This window comes from Struthio camelus, chromosome 11, assembly GCF_040807025.1.
Source record: "Struthio camelus isolate bStrCam1 chromosome 11, bStrCam1.hap1, whole genome shotgun sequence".
In the NCBI taxonomy this organism is placed as follows: Eukaryota; Metazoa; Chordata; class Aves; order Struthioniformes; family Struthionidae; genus Struthio; species Struthio camelus.
The window spans coordinates 14,134,780-14,149,032 of NC_090952.1; the positions used below are offsets into that span (position 1 = coordinate 14,134,780).

The following is a 14,253-nucleotide window of genomic DNA, read 5'->3' on the forward strand; positions in this document are numbered from 1 at the left end:
AGCAACCGATGTTGCATCACTCTGGGATTTCAATGGAACCAATGACAGATAAACTGTTTACATTAAAAGACTCTATCAAAGTTATTTTGCACCTAGTTTCATCCTAATCCATCTGATTTTTCTATAGCTTTGACAAGACGACCTCTCTCACTGTGTGTGCAGTATTGATGTCATTACTGAAGAGCTGTTCTTCAGCCTTTCTGCTGATAACAAAGTAAATGGAAACGCAGAGAAACCTTGGGGAGGTAAACAACTTGTTCATGATGCAGCTAAAAAACAGCGTAAATTACCACAGGAAAGGATAGCCATTGTCGCAATGAAAGTGGTCACTGCACCACTTTAAAAAGTGGTGTTTACATGATGAAAGCATACTGTATCTTTGAATTTCATAAACATTAAAAATTTAACTTGAATAAAGGCTTTGAAAGTTCAGCATGCATTACAAGAATCCAAAGCTTGGCCTATGACTGATCACATTTTTAGACTTAACTACAAAGTCAAACATTTTGTCTATAATTACTTAACCCAACCAAGCAGAACAAAAATTATGTTTGGATACAATACAACAGATAGGTCAGGGCCATAGATTATACACATAGCTGGTATTTGTATGGCTATCAGAGAAGTGAACATACAAACGGCAATCACTAAGTGAAGGAGAAAAGAAGAAACAGAAAAGATAAAAACATCTCATTGAATTGTTCTGCCAAAAATACTATATATGTAAAATACTGAAAATAATGGAGCAGGTCTGTAACTAGTATTAAAGTTTCTGCAGTTCAAAAATGCACAGATTGTCAGCAATGTGTTTTAAATTAAGTATGCATTTCAAAGGTTAACAGGACTATTCCTTAGGCAGAAGAACAAAGAGGACCTGGTTAAAGAAAATTGGGTACACTACAGCTACTTAAAATATTGTATACGGGCATAACTCATTTGGATGCCTTCGAGCTCAAACCTAATTTGAAGTATACAGAGGTGCTTTAAAGAACAAAAATATCAACCTGTGTTTTATCTAAGCTCTTTTAGCTGAACTAACTAATTAAAAATCTTGACTGCTCTTCCTAATTTCGGATTTCTTTTTTCTATCGAGTAATAAAGCCATCTAAAAGCTTCACCCTTCCTTATAGAAGAGTCTTAACATTAGTATCCCTGAAATGCCTTGTCATCTAATGGTTTTACTAATAACATGTCTGTCACCTGCCTTGACTGTATCTCTTGTAGCCAATCTGAAAATATTGTGTAATAGGATCTCTGAACGCAATACTGATGCATATGCCAAAGTTCCTTGCAGTGACAATAATACAAAAGTTTTAAAACCAGGCGATGCTTAAATTAAATGTAACAATACCTCTCAAATAATACATTAAACAGATGTGTACCTGGTGTTATAAATACGTGACATAAAAATCTATTGGGTTGGTCAGTGTGCATATTAAAAACCATTCAAGTAGGTCAAACTGTGGATAACTTAAAACTTTAAAGACAGCAATTTTAATAAAACTGTCAATACAATTTTCTTTGTAAAAACATTTGAGACTGATTATGCTGCTTATATTGAAAGAGAAACACAAGGTCTATATCTTCAGATCTTTTATTGAACTGTGAGCACAGCATCAATAACTGCTTCTCAGCTGTAAATGAAAATTGATTCCAGATCTAAGCCATCGTTTTCTATGTGTCTTTAATCCCAAATCACCCACAATGAAAGACATAAGAATCAGCATTTTGTCTAAGGGACAAAGCACGTGTCATATAGCCAGCTGCAAAGTGCCTGAAGATACTACTGTAGGACATGTTTGCATGTGTTAGGTGCAGGTGATAACTGCAGTCGCTCAAAGCAAGACCCAGAAAACAGTGACTTGTGTTTTCAGCTGGGGTGGAGGTACTTGTCACTTGCCTTATGCTCTACTGCAGTGATCAATATGGTCCAAAGATTTGCAGATTTGAAGTCAGAAGGGACCCATAATGATAATCTTCTTGGACCTCCTGCATGTCACAGTCCAAAGAAATTCACCCCACAACTTCTACACCAAGTCCAAAACTGCCAGAGACCTCAGCGCTGGAATCTAACAGGAGGGAAACGACAAGGTTTCCATGCAAGCTGCAGCAGTTTAGCACTAGCAGTTCCCATCTCTGGTCAGCTCTCACTTGCTGGAAGCTGTTCCGGGGTGAAATTGCAGTGTATTGCCTCCTCTCAGGAATCTTTTCATGGTGATATGTTGGTAGGCTGTCATCACCCATATTTCTTAATATCTTTTGGCTAAACCAAAAAAGACCTAACGCTCTCATTTTAAGAAGGATTCTCCAGTCTGAAGAGCGAGTGCTAAAAGTGGGCAGTGTGTTCAGTAACTGTCCTGCTAATACTGTATATAGAATCAATACCTTCCAGTGACTTCAACCTGGAATTCCTCATCTTATCCAAAAATTGAACTCAACCTCTTAATTATAGGATTGAACAGAGCAATTATATGTGTTGAGTTTCTCCTCAGCAATGAGGACAAGAGGATGGAGCTGATAAACAGGTGAAAGAGCATGAGGTCCAGGTCCCTGGACCCCTATCTAAATGCAGTACAGACCAGAAATACACACACTCCTTCATGTGAGTGAGAGAACACAACAGGAGAGTTTTGCTTTCTGCAGACGAGTTTTTAACAACCTTCCAGCCGTGACGAACGGCACAATTGGTAGTTTCAGAAGAAAGGCTGATAGATATACTCTGTCTGCATACTACAGACATTTGCTGAAAGTCAGGATCAAGGTGCATTTACGAATCAGTGTCACTACTGCCCCTGCTGTGTAAGATTGAAGGGTCCCTACTAGCTATTCTCAATGGACAAAGGCAGGCCTTTGGTTCCTAGGGCTCCCTATCCAACACCTTTCTCAGAGAATTTCAATTTCCTTAAAATATAAGGAAAGAGATAGAGATAACATTCTTACTGTTTATATATTTTGTTTCTATTACTAAAAATGAGTACATGGTAGCTCATGCTTGGCATTGGTTGCAAGCCTGTAGCAAAAAATCAGAAAGATTGTAAAAAGACTGCTTCCTTATAGAAATGTTGCACAAACTGTTAGAACCTTTTTGAGCTGAGATTTTGAATCTTTTCTCTCCCTGTCAGAATATGCACACGTGTACAGCTGAATTACAATAGCCATTTGACTGCAAAATCTTCATGTTAAAAAAAATGTATTTTTCTAACCCTGGCCCTGCAGCTGAACATTCAGTATCTTGTAATTTTTATATTGCAATTGCCTTGATCCAGCTCCTATGAATTAACATTTTATATAACTTTGGAAAATAACATTTTGCAGTCAAAAACCATTGCAGTTGCTTTTTTGATGCTTATGTATCTGGCCAGCGGGCTAGATGAAACTTGCTTTCTATTTCCAATACCCTCTCTTCAGTTTAGAGAGGTATGGCAGAAACTGCTAAAGTGTGACGGCATTGCCAGTGTAATGCTTGACTGATGCAGCAGAGCCACGCTGCTCAACTTTGCAAGGCCCTAATACAGGATGCAGCACATGACAAAAATCTGAAGGGACAGACACATACAGTCATTCATGCAGGAAACCTAAAAAGCTTTGGGATTCTTTCGTATAATGCATATAACATTGTCTATATCTTCTATTTGTGATGCAAATAAAAGGCAGCCACACATTTGTGTGGTACACAGGGAAAGTGAAGGTCTCCCTTTAGGAGCAGGCCATTCAAGAAAGATGCTAAGCATGCCTCCTGTACACATAGTTAGTTTATTTTTTATGTGATTGGAAGCGTTCATGTTTGGAATCCCTAAATATATAGACCATAATCTGTTTCTTAAAAAGATATTTAGGGGGTTATGGGGTCAGGGGGCTTGAATCAGCTCTAATTATGCACAGTAAGATGAAGCTCACACTGCCAAAAGGCAGTATGTGTTATAAAATACATGTATTATAAAAATTGGGGAAACTACATGAATGTTCCCTATTGTGCTCTCTTGTCTGCCTGAACCTTATGCTGCTAATGATATTACTGGAAAGTCCCAGGTGGAGCTGAGGTGCCCTCTGAGGCTTCCTACGGCTCGGGTACATCTCCATCACAGAGGGACTCAGGCCAAAGTCCCTGAACCAGATGCTGTGGGATGCTGCTCTCCAGGACAATGTTGTCTCTGGGTGAGAGCTTGTACCCACTGTACCGCAACAGCACTGTTTTGGAAGCTACCAGTGGTCCACTGTGAGGTGTAGACCCACTTGTAGCTTCCTGTGTGAAATTAACATCAGAGATGAACCTATTCAAGTCAGTGGGTGCTTTTCATTTGAGGTCATCAAGCAAAAGCCCAGGCATTTACTTCATTTGGCACTGATGTCTGATTTCATCTTAATAAGGTAAATTGCGTAAATCTGGAGTAATTCTACTGAAGCCAATGGACTACTACTACTGTAAGGAAACAAAACCAAATCCTGCCCAATAATATATTACTACTTCAAAATTTTTGGGCCTCTCTGTATCACAGTGTCATTTTCTAGACCTATTTAGGCACGTTTCCAATAAATCAGGAAATCTATTAGTTACACAAACCACACACAAGTATACCACAGCACATTGCATAAGTACAGACTTTTGATCCTTTGGCTTCAGATGAGAGTAAAGGCTTTCTTGGTGCTGAAAAATACTGACTTGTATGACTAAGTGGTCAACTGACACTTGAAGGTAAATCTTTCCTGGCACAACCCTAAAGCAGGGATTAGATGGGTTGGAGTGGAACATTCAGGTGGTTTAAAAATAAATAAGAAAGAAAGATCCACTTATGATCAACATTTCCAAGGCTGAACAGATGACCTTATGCTGAGTTATAGCATTACTTTCCTCTTTGCTGCAACCATTTACACATTTGAGTCTCTTACACATATAAAGTAAAATGAAAGATGAATTTAACTCAAAGTAGCAAATTATTTCTGATAAGCAAGCTGAGGATATGAATTCCACCAGCTTCATTTCCTAGCATTACACATAAATATCTATTATAAAGTGGAAAGGATGGACAATGACATCAGCTTTTTGAAATGACCAGTTCTTTGAAAATGATTCTTCATTAATGTTCCAAGTAGGTTGAGAGACTTCCAGAACTGATTTACAGCTACATACTGAAGTTTTGACTTCTCACAAACAGGAATCACTGGATTACTGATTAAGGGCTCCCAGCCCTTTACTCACTTATTGGAACAAAACGTAAGGACCCAATCTCCATGGATACAATTGTACAAATAAAGTGCAAGGTGCAAAACCAACTCTGCTGTCATGACAGTGGTTTGATGTGGTCATTTTACACCCAGTTCCAAACAGGTCATCAGTTTCAGAAATTGAGTGCAAAACAAGTAGAGGCAGCTCCTCAGTTAATATGGTATGAGGGAGGACAGAAACTCAGAGCACATTAGCTATTCCTGCATAATGCCATGTCTGGTTTCTTATTCCAAGTCAAGCAAGCTGTGCTTTGGTTTAGCTTAATCAAACACTTCACAAAGTGAAATTAGCAAAACCGACAAAATACATTCTTGTTTCAGAATAAGTTTCCTCCCATGGAAAAGGACTTAGGAATAACTAGAAAACACTGAGAAACGGTTCTGTGTGCAGGCGAGATCTACGATAAAGGAGGCTGCAGCACCCCAAAATGGTTTTGATGCAAATACAGTAAACCAAAGTGCAACCACATTCAACTGATGAAACAACTGTCAGATTATATGTTCTATAAACCTTTATCAGATGTAATTTACCTGTTCATTGTCATCTTCATCACTGCTGAGTTTCAGATCATCCTCAAGCATTCTAAAAAAAACAAAAAGAGGCAATATTGAATTACATTTACAGAATTAACTTTATACATAATGGCTGAATCTAGCCTTCAGCAAAATCAGAAGCAAAACTCTCCTTCAATTCAAAAACAGCAGAATCCGGCCTTTTACAAGTAAATTGATGAATACTCTATGTTTGCAGGCATGTGTCAGTCCTCCTGTGTGACACGAGATAAGGACAACTGACTTTCAAACCCATCCATCAGAAAGTCTGGTAGCCAGCCCCTCTTCCATGCCCTCTTTTTTTTGCGCACTGTCCCACAGCGACAGTCCATATACACCTGTCTGTGTTTCTAAATCAGGAAGGGGAAGGAAAACAGCCCTGAGAGTCCCGCAAGCTGAAAAAGCCCCCATGTTTCACTTGTGATTCAAGATATTGCTGATCTTTTCTGAGGCCTGTACCAGTCCCCGCCATACCAAACAGAGAACACAGAGCGGGGAACAGCAAGAAGAGGAGAAGCTTGTTTGAGGTTTCATGGGACCTCATAGCTCTTCTGGCAGGAGATACAATAGTACCTGAAGGAAGTGCAAAAGTGTCTCAAGCTAGGAACTTGTGATTCATATTCCTTTCTCTTCTACAGGGATATCTCACATCACTGCTCCCTGCCCTTGCTAAAAGGGGAGGGAAACTCCTAGCAGATCGAGCTGACTCCTTACCTCCTTCCTTTCCTTTGGCAGAGGAAGGAGACGCATAATGCATACTATTATACTAACACTCATCTTATGCAACTTTTTTTTTTAATGTGAGACTTGGATATGTCAAAACATATAGGGTAAGATGTCATATTATTTGCTGTTACATCTTTATACAGAGAAGATCTCTTCTTTAGAGGAGTGTGTGTCTACAGAGACATGACTACAAACACATTCACCTTCAGCTTCTCGTATATTCATGATTTTGTCTGACGGTCATCCCCAGAACTAATGCTCTTTCTGGGCCCACTTCTGCCTTACACCCATCCTTTCACCTTGGCAAATTCTTGTATCACAAGATGATGTATGACTGAATCAGCCTGTCTCACCGAGACCCATGGTGACAGCCACTGAAATTGGTAAGCTTCCTTTTTCCTAGTCTGATCTCCCTCACCCACTGCAGGAGACTCGCAAATTGCAATTACTGTTTCCTTTTGGCTTTGATGGAGACTGAAGTGTATGATTTTTTATAGTTAGCCGATAAATAACTGCAGCAATCAATGAAAGCTCTGTTAGGAAGTTTTTTTGTTTGAAGACTACCAGTAAATCATGGAAGCCTCCCAGTATAAGGAATTTTAAAGAGGGGACAATATCCCCAGTGGTGAAATATCAGAAGGCTCCAAGCCCTGCTGGTGCTCTTAAAAAGAGAAAGTGCAAGGAGATCTTTAAACTGGTTTGTAAGTCATCTGTCTTTTGGTGACCTCTGTTGTCAGGCAGCTCAGTGGTTACAAAGTATCTGGACACAAAACTACTAGTCATTAACCTCTTGATAAATGGCAGATGCCTCCCTGTAATATGTGGACCCACAAAAGTAAGACCATAGCACGGATAAAGAATCTTGTAAAAGTAAGAATTCTTCAGGAAATACTAATCTTTAGAGGCCTGGATTTTGGTGATGAACAGGAACTTTTTATGTTGTTTATCTAGCAGACACATTCATTTGTTTCCCCAGTGTCATTACTCGCTGTGCCATTCACAACATCTCGCTGTACCTCCATCTCGTCGCAGGCCAGGATTGTTATCAGCAAGTCTCATTACAGACCAGAAGGACAAAACCCCTGGGAAACTCAGACCAGCTTAATACAGGACTATATCATTCTGACTCTTCACTCTAATTCAGTCCTACACTTCTACTTTTAAAACCTACATCTCACTTTAATGTGTAAATTATCTACTGCTTTAAAGCAGCACTGCTAGATAATACACTCTATTATTATTTTTTAATGCAGATCTGAGAAGGCATAATGCAAAGGATCTTTTCATGAATGAAGCCCAAAAGGTTTTTTTTTTTCCTTTCTAGCTATCACAATTTTTTCATTTCTTACATGTTAAATTCCTTTTTGATACATTGTGGTAGAAATAAACCAAAAAGGACAAAGGAAATTCCACATTAGATAAATGGAAGAAACAAAGAAGAAAGCATAAAAAAGATAAACGAGTATACTTACTAAACTAACCAAACAGTCATGTGAAATAACTGTCCTCATAGAGCCTACACAGCAGACACTTTCTAACAAGTACAGTAAGCGCAAGACATGTTTATTGAATATTGAAAAATATAAAATGGATGTAAAACATGATTAGTAGGAAGGACAACTGCTAGAGTTGGTTTCAGATAAACTAAATTTGTAGGATTTATGGGTTCCCTTCAAGAGACTAATGGATGTTTAGAAGACTAGAGAGAGGAAAAAAATTGGATTTTGGTATTTCTTTAGCAGTTCCAAGCTTATCACTTGGAGTATATAATTCTTCTTAGCCTGTTCTACTAAATGAAGAATATGTCATCTCATTCAGTTACAAAACTCAAAGGTTAAACAACTAAACCACACAGCTTCTAAAATGCATCACACTCTCCTGGCAGATGGAATAATTAAAGAGAAATGGAGTACGGTATCAACAATAAATATACAGTAGAGAGAGAGGGGCGAAGGAATACATTAAAAGTACACAGTATGCGCAAAGGGAAGCGAAATGTTGGAGAGTTCAGATAACCTGCTCCCAGAGGAGACTGGTTAGAAGAGGTAATATTTTACAGAAAGCAGAGGACTAGATGGTCTTCAACAATTTTAAAATGTGCTTAATATTCTAGAAACATGGGTCATGGTGGCTTGTACCGTTTAATGTTTCTATTAACTCTCATTTATAAGCAAGTAGCATCTGATCACACCCAAAGCCCTTTAAGAGCTTTTAAAGATTGCCAGCAACCTTAATCCAAGGTGACTGTTTCACTGTCATCATAGCTACAGAGGTAACCCGCTTGGGCTTCAAAGCACTGAGGCGCAAGAGCTCTGTACCTGCGGCTCTCTCAAATGCTATCGGACAGTTTGAACGTGAAATTAGGCCCTCTCGAGTAAATACGCATATGATCTATTCAGCTCCATGTAACTGTCAACTGCAGGAACAGCCAGACTGGAGATTAGAGTATCTATTATTAAGGTCAGGCCAGCTATTAATAAAGGACAGCTTGGTGGATATGCTAAAGTTGCAAAGAATAGTTGCAATGAGGGCAAATCAGAGAGATAACTGCCTGTAACTGAAAGCTGTCCTCAGAGGTGTTATGAATTTGTTTTATTTCCTATTCTTCCCTGATCTAGCTGACATTATTATTGAATATACATGTACTTGTTTGTCTTTTCATCCATAGCTAATGCATTATACCACTTTAGGGAAAGAGTGGGATTAAGTAGGATTTTTTATTTCATTATTAGAGCAATGCCATTTATACTGCAACAGCTGAAGTTGTGTCAGCATGTTATAATCTACAATTTTCAGAGGTTTATAATTTGCAGTATGAAATTGCTGCAAAGCAGGAATGTTGTGACAAAACGACACATTTATCTGTGGTGTAAGCAGGGGCAAACTCATTGCCTGACTACAATACCCGCTTCCTCCAGGGATGAATGAGTTCCCAAAGCAAACTGCTCTTACACTACAAATTTAACTAGACAAATGATTGAATGAGGGCTCTATTAACATGCGTTCTATAAAAGCTGCATTAGAAATAATAGCAACAAAATATTATTTTTAGGAGCCTTCAATTTGCACTAGGCCTCAGGAAATGATGAGATGGACTGAAAGTAAAATGAGCTATTTTTAGAAAAGTTCGTTACGATTTTGGCATAGCAAGCTACATTTTTATCTTCTTTTTTCTATTCTTCAAACATTTTCCAAAAATATAATCCAAAAAAATGCAATGATGCTAAAACAGAATCAGAAATCCCTCTGTATCTGTTCTCTTAACAACGTCAAAAGGTGATGCAATCCCACCATGGTTTCTGTTTCTCTGTTTCAAACCTTATTCCTCTCCATGCTCAGCACAAAGTTGCAAGAGGGTGAATCACTGAGCCCCTCCACCCACTCCAAACAGTTGTTACAGCAGGAGTTATTCACTTAAAATATAAGTCCAGGCAAATTTTTTCAACTGTTCACAGGAGCGATGAATAGTGAGAGGCTAAAGCTGCAGAGTAAGACGACCTGGGGTGTGATGAAGCTTTTGGGTCACTGAGACGCGTTTCCCACCCACCAGCCCATGGAGCAGCAGAGGCAGCAGGAGCTCGAACACCGCCTGGAGCCTGGGCTGTACCTGGCTGCAGTGCCGCCAGGCTCCTGCTGAGACTGGACATGCAGTCATCCCCTGGACATGCAGTCATCCCTACTAGAAACATGCTGTTGAGTTCAGCAGGTGTTTTGTGAATATGACCCACTGGTGTGGGATCCTGCAACTATGGCAAGTGAGGGTTTGACTGGGAGACGTGAGATAATCTCCTTCCTGAAAACGCACGATGACAGTACACCTCAATTTCAGATATTACTTTTATAGAAGCCCTTGAACTTAAAGGGGTATTTTCCCAGCTCAGCACCCAGTCTTTGGTTTCATATAGTTCTCATCAGTGTCGTATTTAAATGTTTTACAAGTGAATAAGGTCCAGATCCCCAGCAGCCTTCCGGGGACACCGCTTTCCCTCCTGCAGCTTTGGTGAGACAGACTCATCAACCTGCGGGTGCTTAAAATGCTGCCTAAGTCAGATCCAGATTCTGCCCCTCTGAATTGCTCTGGGAATAGTTCAAATCCACTCACTCCATTCACATGGGAATGGAAAGGAGAGAGGATTGAGCAAAGGGCAGAGGGAGTACTGGCCAATTCCCTGATCCTGAGCTGCCCAGAAGATTAACTCACTCGGTCAAACTACACTTGCACAAAAGGCATATCACGGTCTGGGTCTTACCACAGCAAACATGAGTGTAACTGTATGCCATTCTCTTCTTGCCAGGCTTGGCCCTGGCATGATGGGAATACTTTTATAAGGTTCCTGCTCTTTGAAGTATTTAGTCCATTTTTTTTTGTAAATCTGTAACACTGTCCTTGCAAACCCAATGGGCAAACGATGCTTCTGTCCCATCAGAGAGGTAGGGTACACTACTTAAATTTGGCAAAAGAGAAAAGATAAGGAAGAAACCAAGCCTAGCAACACCAAATACACAACAAAGCACTGGTGAGAAAAAGCAGCGGTAGGTACAGGAAGCGCACAAATGACTTGAGGGCCCTTGAAGGAAAGCAGTTCCCTCCTGCTTCCACCTTCCCTTAATACAGATGGACCAATTCATCTTAAACGGGAGGTTTGCACGACTTAGATTTGAGCAACATAGGCTAGCATGCTGCAACTAGTTATCCTGTCTGATATCAAGGAGAGTATAGGATGCTATAGCAAATTTCATTCGTGATATTTAATAAGACTTAAATCCAGAACAGGCAGGAACCAGATTCATATCTCTGAGGTGAAAAAAGTAGCATATGATCATCCGCAGCTATGAAGCCCTTGCTACACTGTGCAGTTCCCTGTGATATCTGTGCGGAGGAAGCACTGCCCACACGAATACTGACTAGCACTGAGACATCACCTTTCCTGCCACTGAACTTCCACTGAAATGAGACCATCAGTCCAACATGATCACTGCCAGTTTACCCCATGGACATTAGATGGAACTTGTTTTTCATTTTCCCAGTGCATTTCTCTGTAGTATATAAGACTCCTCTGAGAGCGGTAACTCAAAAGTTATCATGCAAATGACAAACTGTATAATGGAAGTCAGATGTATACCAAGAACGTGTTGCACACACTGAAGCACAATTTTATCATTTATCAAGGGGGAGGAAGGCAGCCTACGTGTGTGCAAACATCTAACAATAGATTTCCCCAGAGAAGTTCATAATAGAGTGGACAAAAATCCTGGTGAAATGAAAATAAATGGTAGAGTAATTCCAAAGGAAAAAAGAAGATGTTTTGTTTTAAAACATCCCATCTATAAATCTTGAAACCTGATATTCATTCTTTTGCTGAAATGTGCAAGTCATCTTTAAAATATTTCCTCTGAGATATTGGAAGAGTTATGGTAAAAGAAAACCTCAGAAGATTAAATGGAATTTACAAGCACCATTTCACTTAATACTCAGGGACACTTGTCCAGCAATTTTATACATACTTAAGTGTAGTTTATTAATTTTTCCTTCTGCTCCTCTGTCATTTTCTTCCATTATATTCAACGACAACCGCAGTCAAGCAAACTCTTATGGGAGTAACTTCTATCCATCTGAAGAGTCTCAGGCCTGCAAGGAGAGAACTTCTCTGAGGAGCAGGTCCTCAGCCTTGGCCTCAAACCACCAGGGAGGCATGCGGCAGACTCCCAACACACTTGCCACCCTCCCGGCTGGCCAGGAGAAGGACGCCGTGCACAGAAAGTCTCAGTTTCGTGTTGTCGCACTCAGTCTGCCTTTGTGTTCCTGGCACCATATCAGTAATTAGTGTAATTACAGCTGGAGAGAGAGAAGTAACCCCTGTGGTTACCTATTAGGTATCGCACAATCAGTGAGTACACTTCATTACTCATCTCTCCACATCATCTCTTAATTTCAAAAGGATTAACCAAAACGAATTCGTTCAGTAGAATTTCTTTACCTAGCCATCCATTAATCTCTGTGTATCAAAAGCTCTTCAAGGCAACTAAAATATTAAGTTGCTGCTAAGTGCATTACAACTACTGCTCTGTTGACAGGCATTTTGTTTTTCATTAAAGCTGAGACAGAGGCAAGGACTTTGCCTTATCCCTGTGTGATAAGGGAGAAACCGACTGCCAAATTTTGTCCATATGTGTTAAGCACGCATGGAAACCGATATCCTTAGCCTGATAAATATTGTAGCATCTCCAACAATTCGTTGACTCACATCCACATGGAGGTCCAATCCTGCTCCCAAAGAAAACTTCCAGTAAAACAGAGGCAGGACTGGGTCTAACGATTTTAACAGTGTGATAGGTAGTTTAAAAAGTCAAAAAAGCAGCATCTCTTTATTTCAAGATGAGGAGTGGATTTCGTCTTAATAATAACACCACCACTTATGTCTTATTTGTAGAAAAGTGCAACCTCCATTACATTGCAAGTGTCTCTTTCACTGTCCAATCGCTTCTCAGCCCAACATAGCTCCGTCTGGCAAGGCCTCAGAAGGAAGTATCATTCAAGTTAAAAAAAAAGAGAGAGACAAGAACAAAGAAAAGCATGGGTGCAGGGAAACTACAGGGAGAGATAAATCGTGGATTCTACAAAATGCCACTGTAAAACTAACTTTGGTTTTTGAAGAATAAAAAGGAGGACCCCACCTTTCTAAGCTTGCCAGATTTTGCCAGTGTGCACAAAGCTTCTAGTATTCTCCCTTTGATCAACTGCAAAAACTGATACAATTTTGAGTTCTGCTATTTATCAAGAGCAGTATACAGTCCAAGAGGCATTTCTCTGATACATACTCATTTCCAATACATTCCACATGAAAAACACCTGCTTACTGTAACCATATTTGATTAAAACTGTCTCCTAGCCAGAGCACCAGTATTTTCTCTGGTAAACAAGCCTTCAGCTGGCATATTTACACACAAAGGCTTTGGGAACGTAGCACACAGTTAAACAATGATTGATAATTCTATAGCAACTTGCAAAGGTGACTTTAAAAAATCATATTAGAAAATATGTTAAAAAGAGTTGTTCATCAGGGAACAAATAACGTAGGACTGGCTCATCTATCCCATGTTCTATAGTGCACATAGAAAGACATTAATTTTACTCATTGATTATATTCTTTTATCTTTTCTTTTATTTCATTTTAAAGCTGGTAGTGAAGTGAGTCCTTCAAGAAGCTGTTTGATGAGCTGTCAGTATGAACATGACGTTCACAAATCTTTCTCTGTGCACCGTTTTCCCCGCAGATAGACTAATCTCCCATCTGAAGGGCCAAGTTCTTTTGTTTCTGCACCTTGGAAATGAGTTTCATCTGGTAAATCTTAAACTTCAGTAACCTGGTCTGGAGTGGAAGCAGCTTTTGTGTGTTCATTAATATCTTTTACAACGATGTATTTTTTTGCAGCTCTGAGCTCTACTTAAAAACAAAAAAATGTTTCTGCCATTTCAACTATTTGCCCCTAATTTTAAAACATTGTCTGCAAAGTTCAGTGCAGTGGAGAGAGCCTGCAACTTCAGTTTTAATGACAAGAGTGATGAGGAGGTCTCGAGGTGCTTTGGAGAGGCAGCACAGACTGCAGTGCCCTCTGCCCCTTGGCACGATCAGTGGGGACCACGTAGAGCCAGTGAGCGGAGGGACGAGGAAGGGAAGCTCATCCTGCAGGATGCAGCTGGGGCAGGCTTCACAGCCGGTCACCAATAGCTCCGGTTTGTTCCAGTTTGCG

At 39.9% G+C, this 14,253-nt stretch overlaps 1 protein-coding gene across 6 annotated transcripts in view; it reads right to left on the minus strand.

Annotated features, from left to right (window-relative positions):
• Nucleotides 1-14,253, minus strand: part of AFF2 (ALF transcription elongation factor 2) — a 451,682-nt gene that overhangs the window by 91,482 nt on the left and 345,947 nt on the right. For all 6 annotated transcript variants that reach the window (XM_068957761.1, XM_068957757.1, XM_068957758.1 and 3 more), the window contains exon 8: nt 5,755-5,806. In XM_068957761.1, the coding sequence (XP_068813862.1) occupies nt 5,755-5,806 (52 nt within the window). The remainder of the gene's footprint in view (nt 1-5,754; nt 5,807-14,253) is intronic.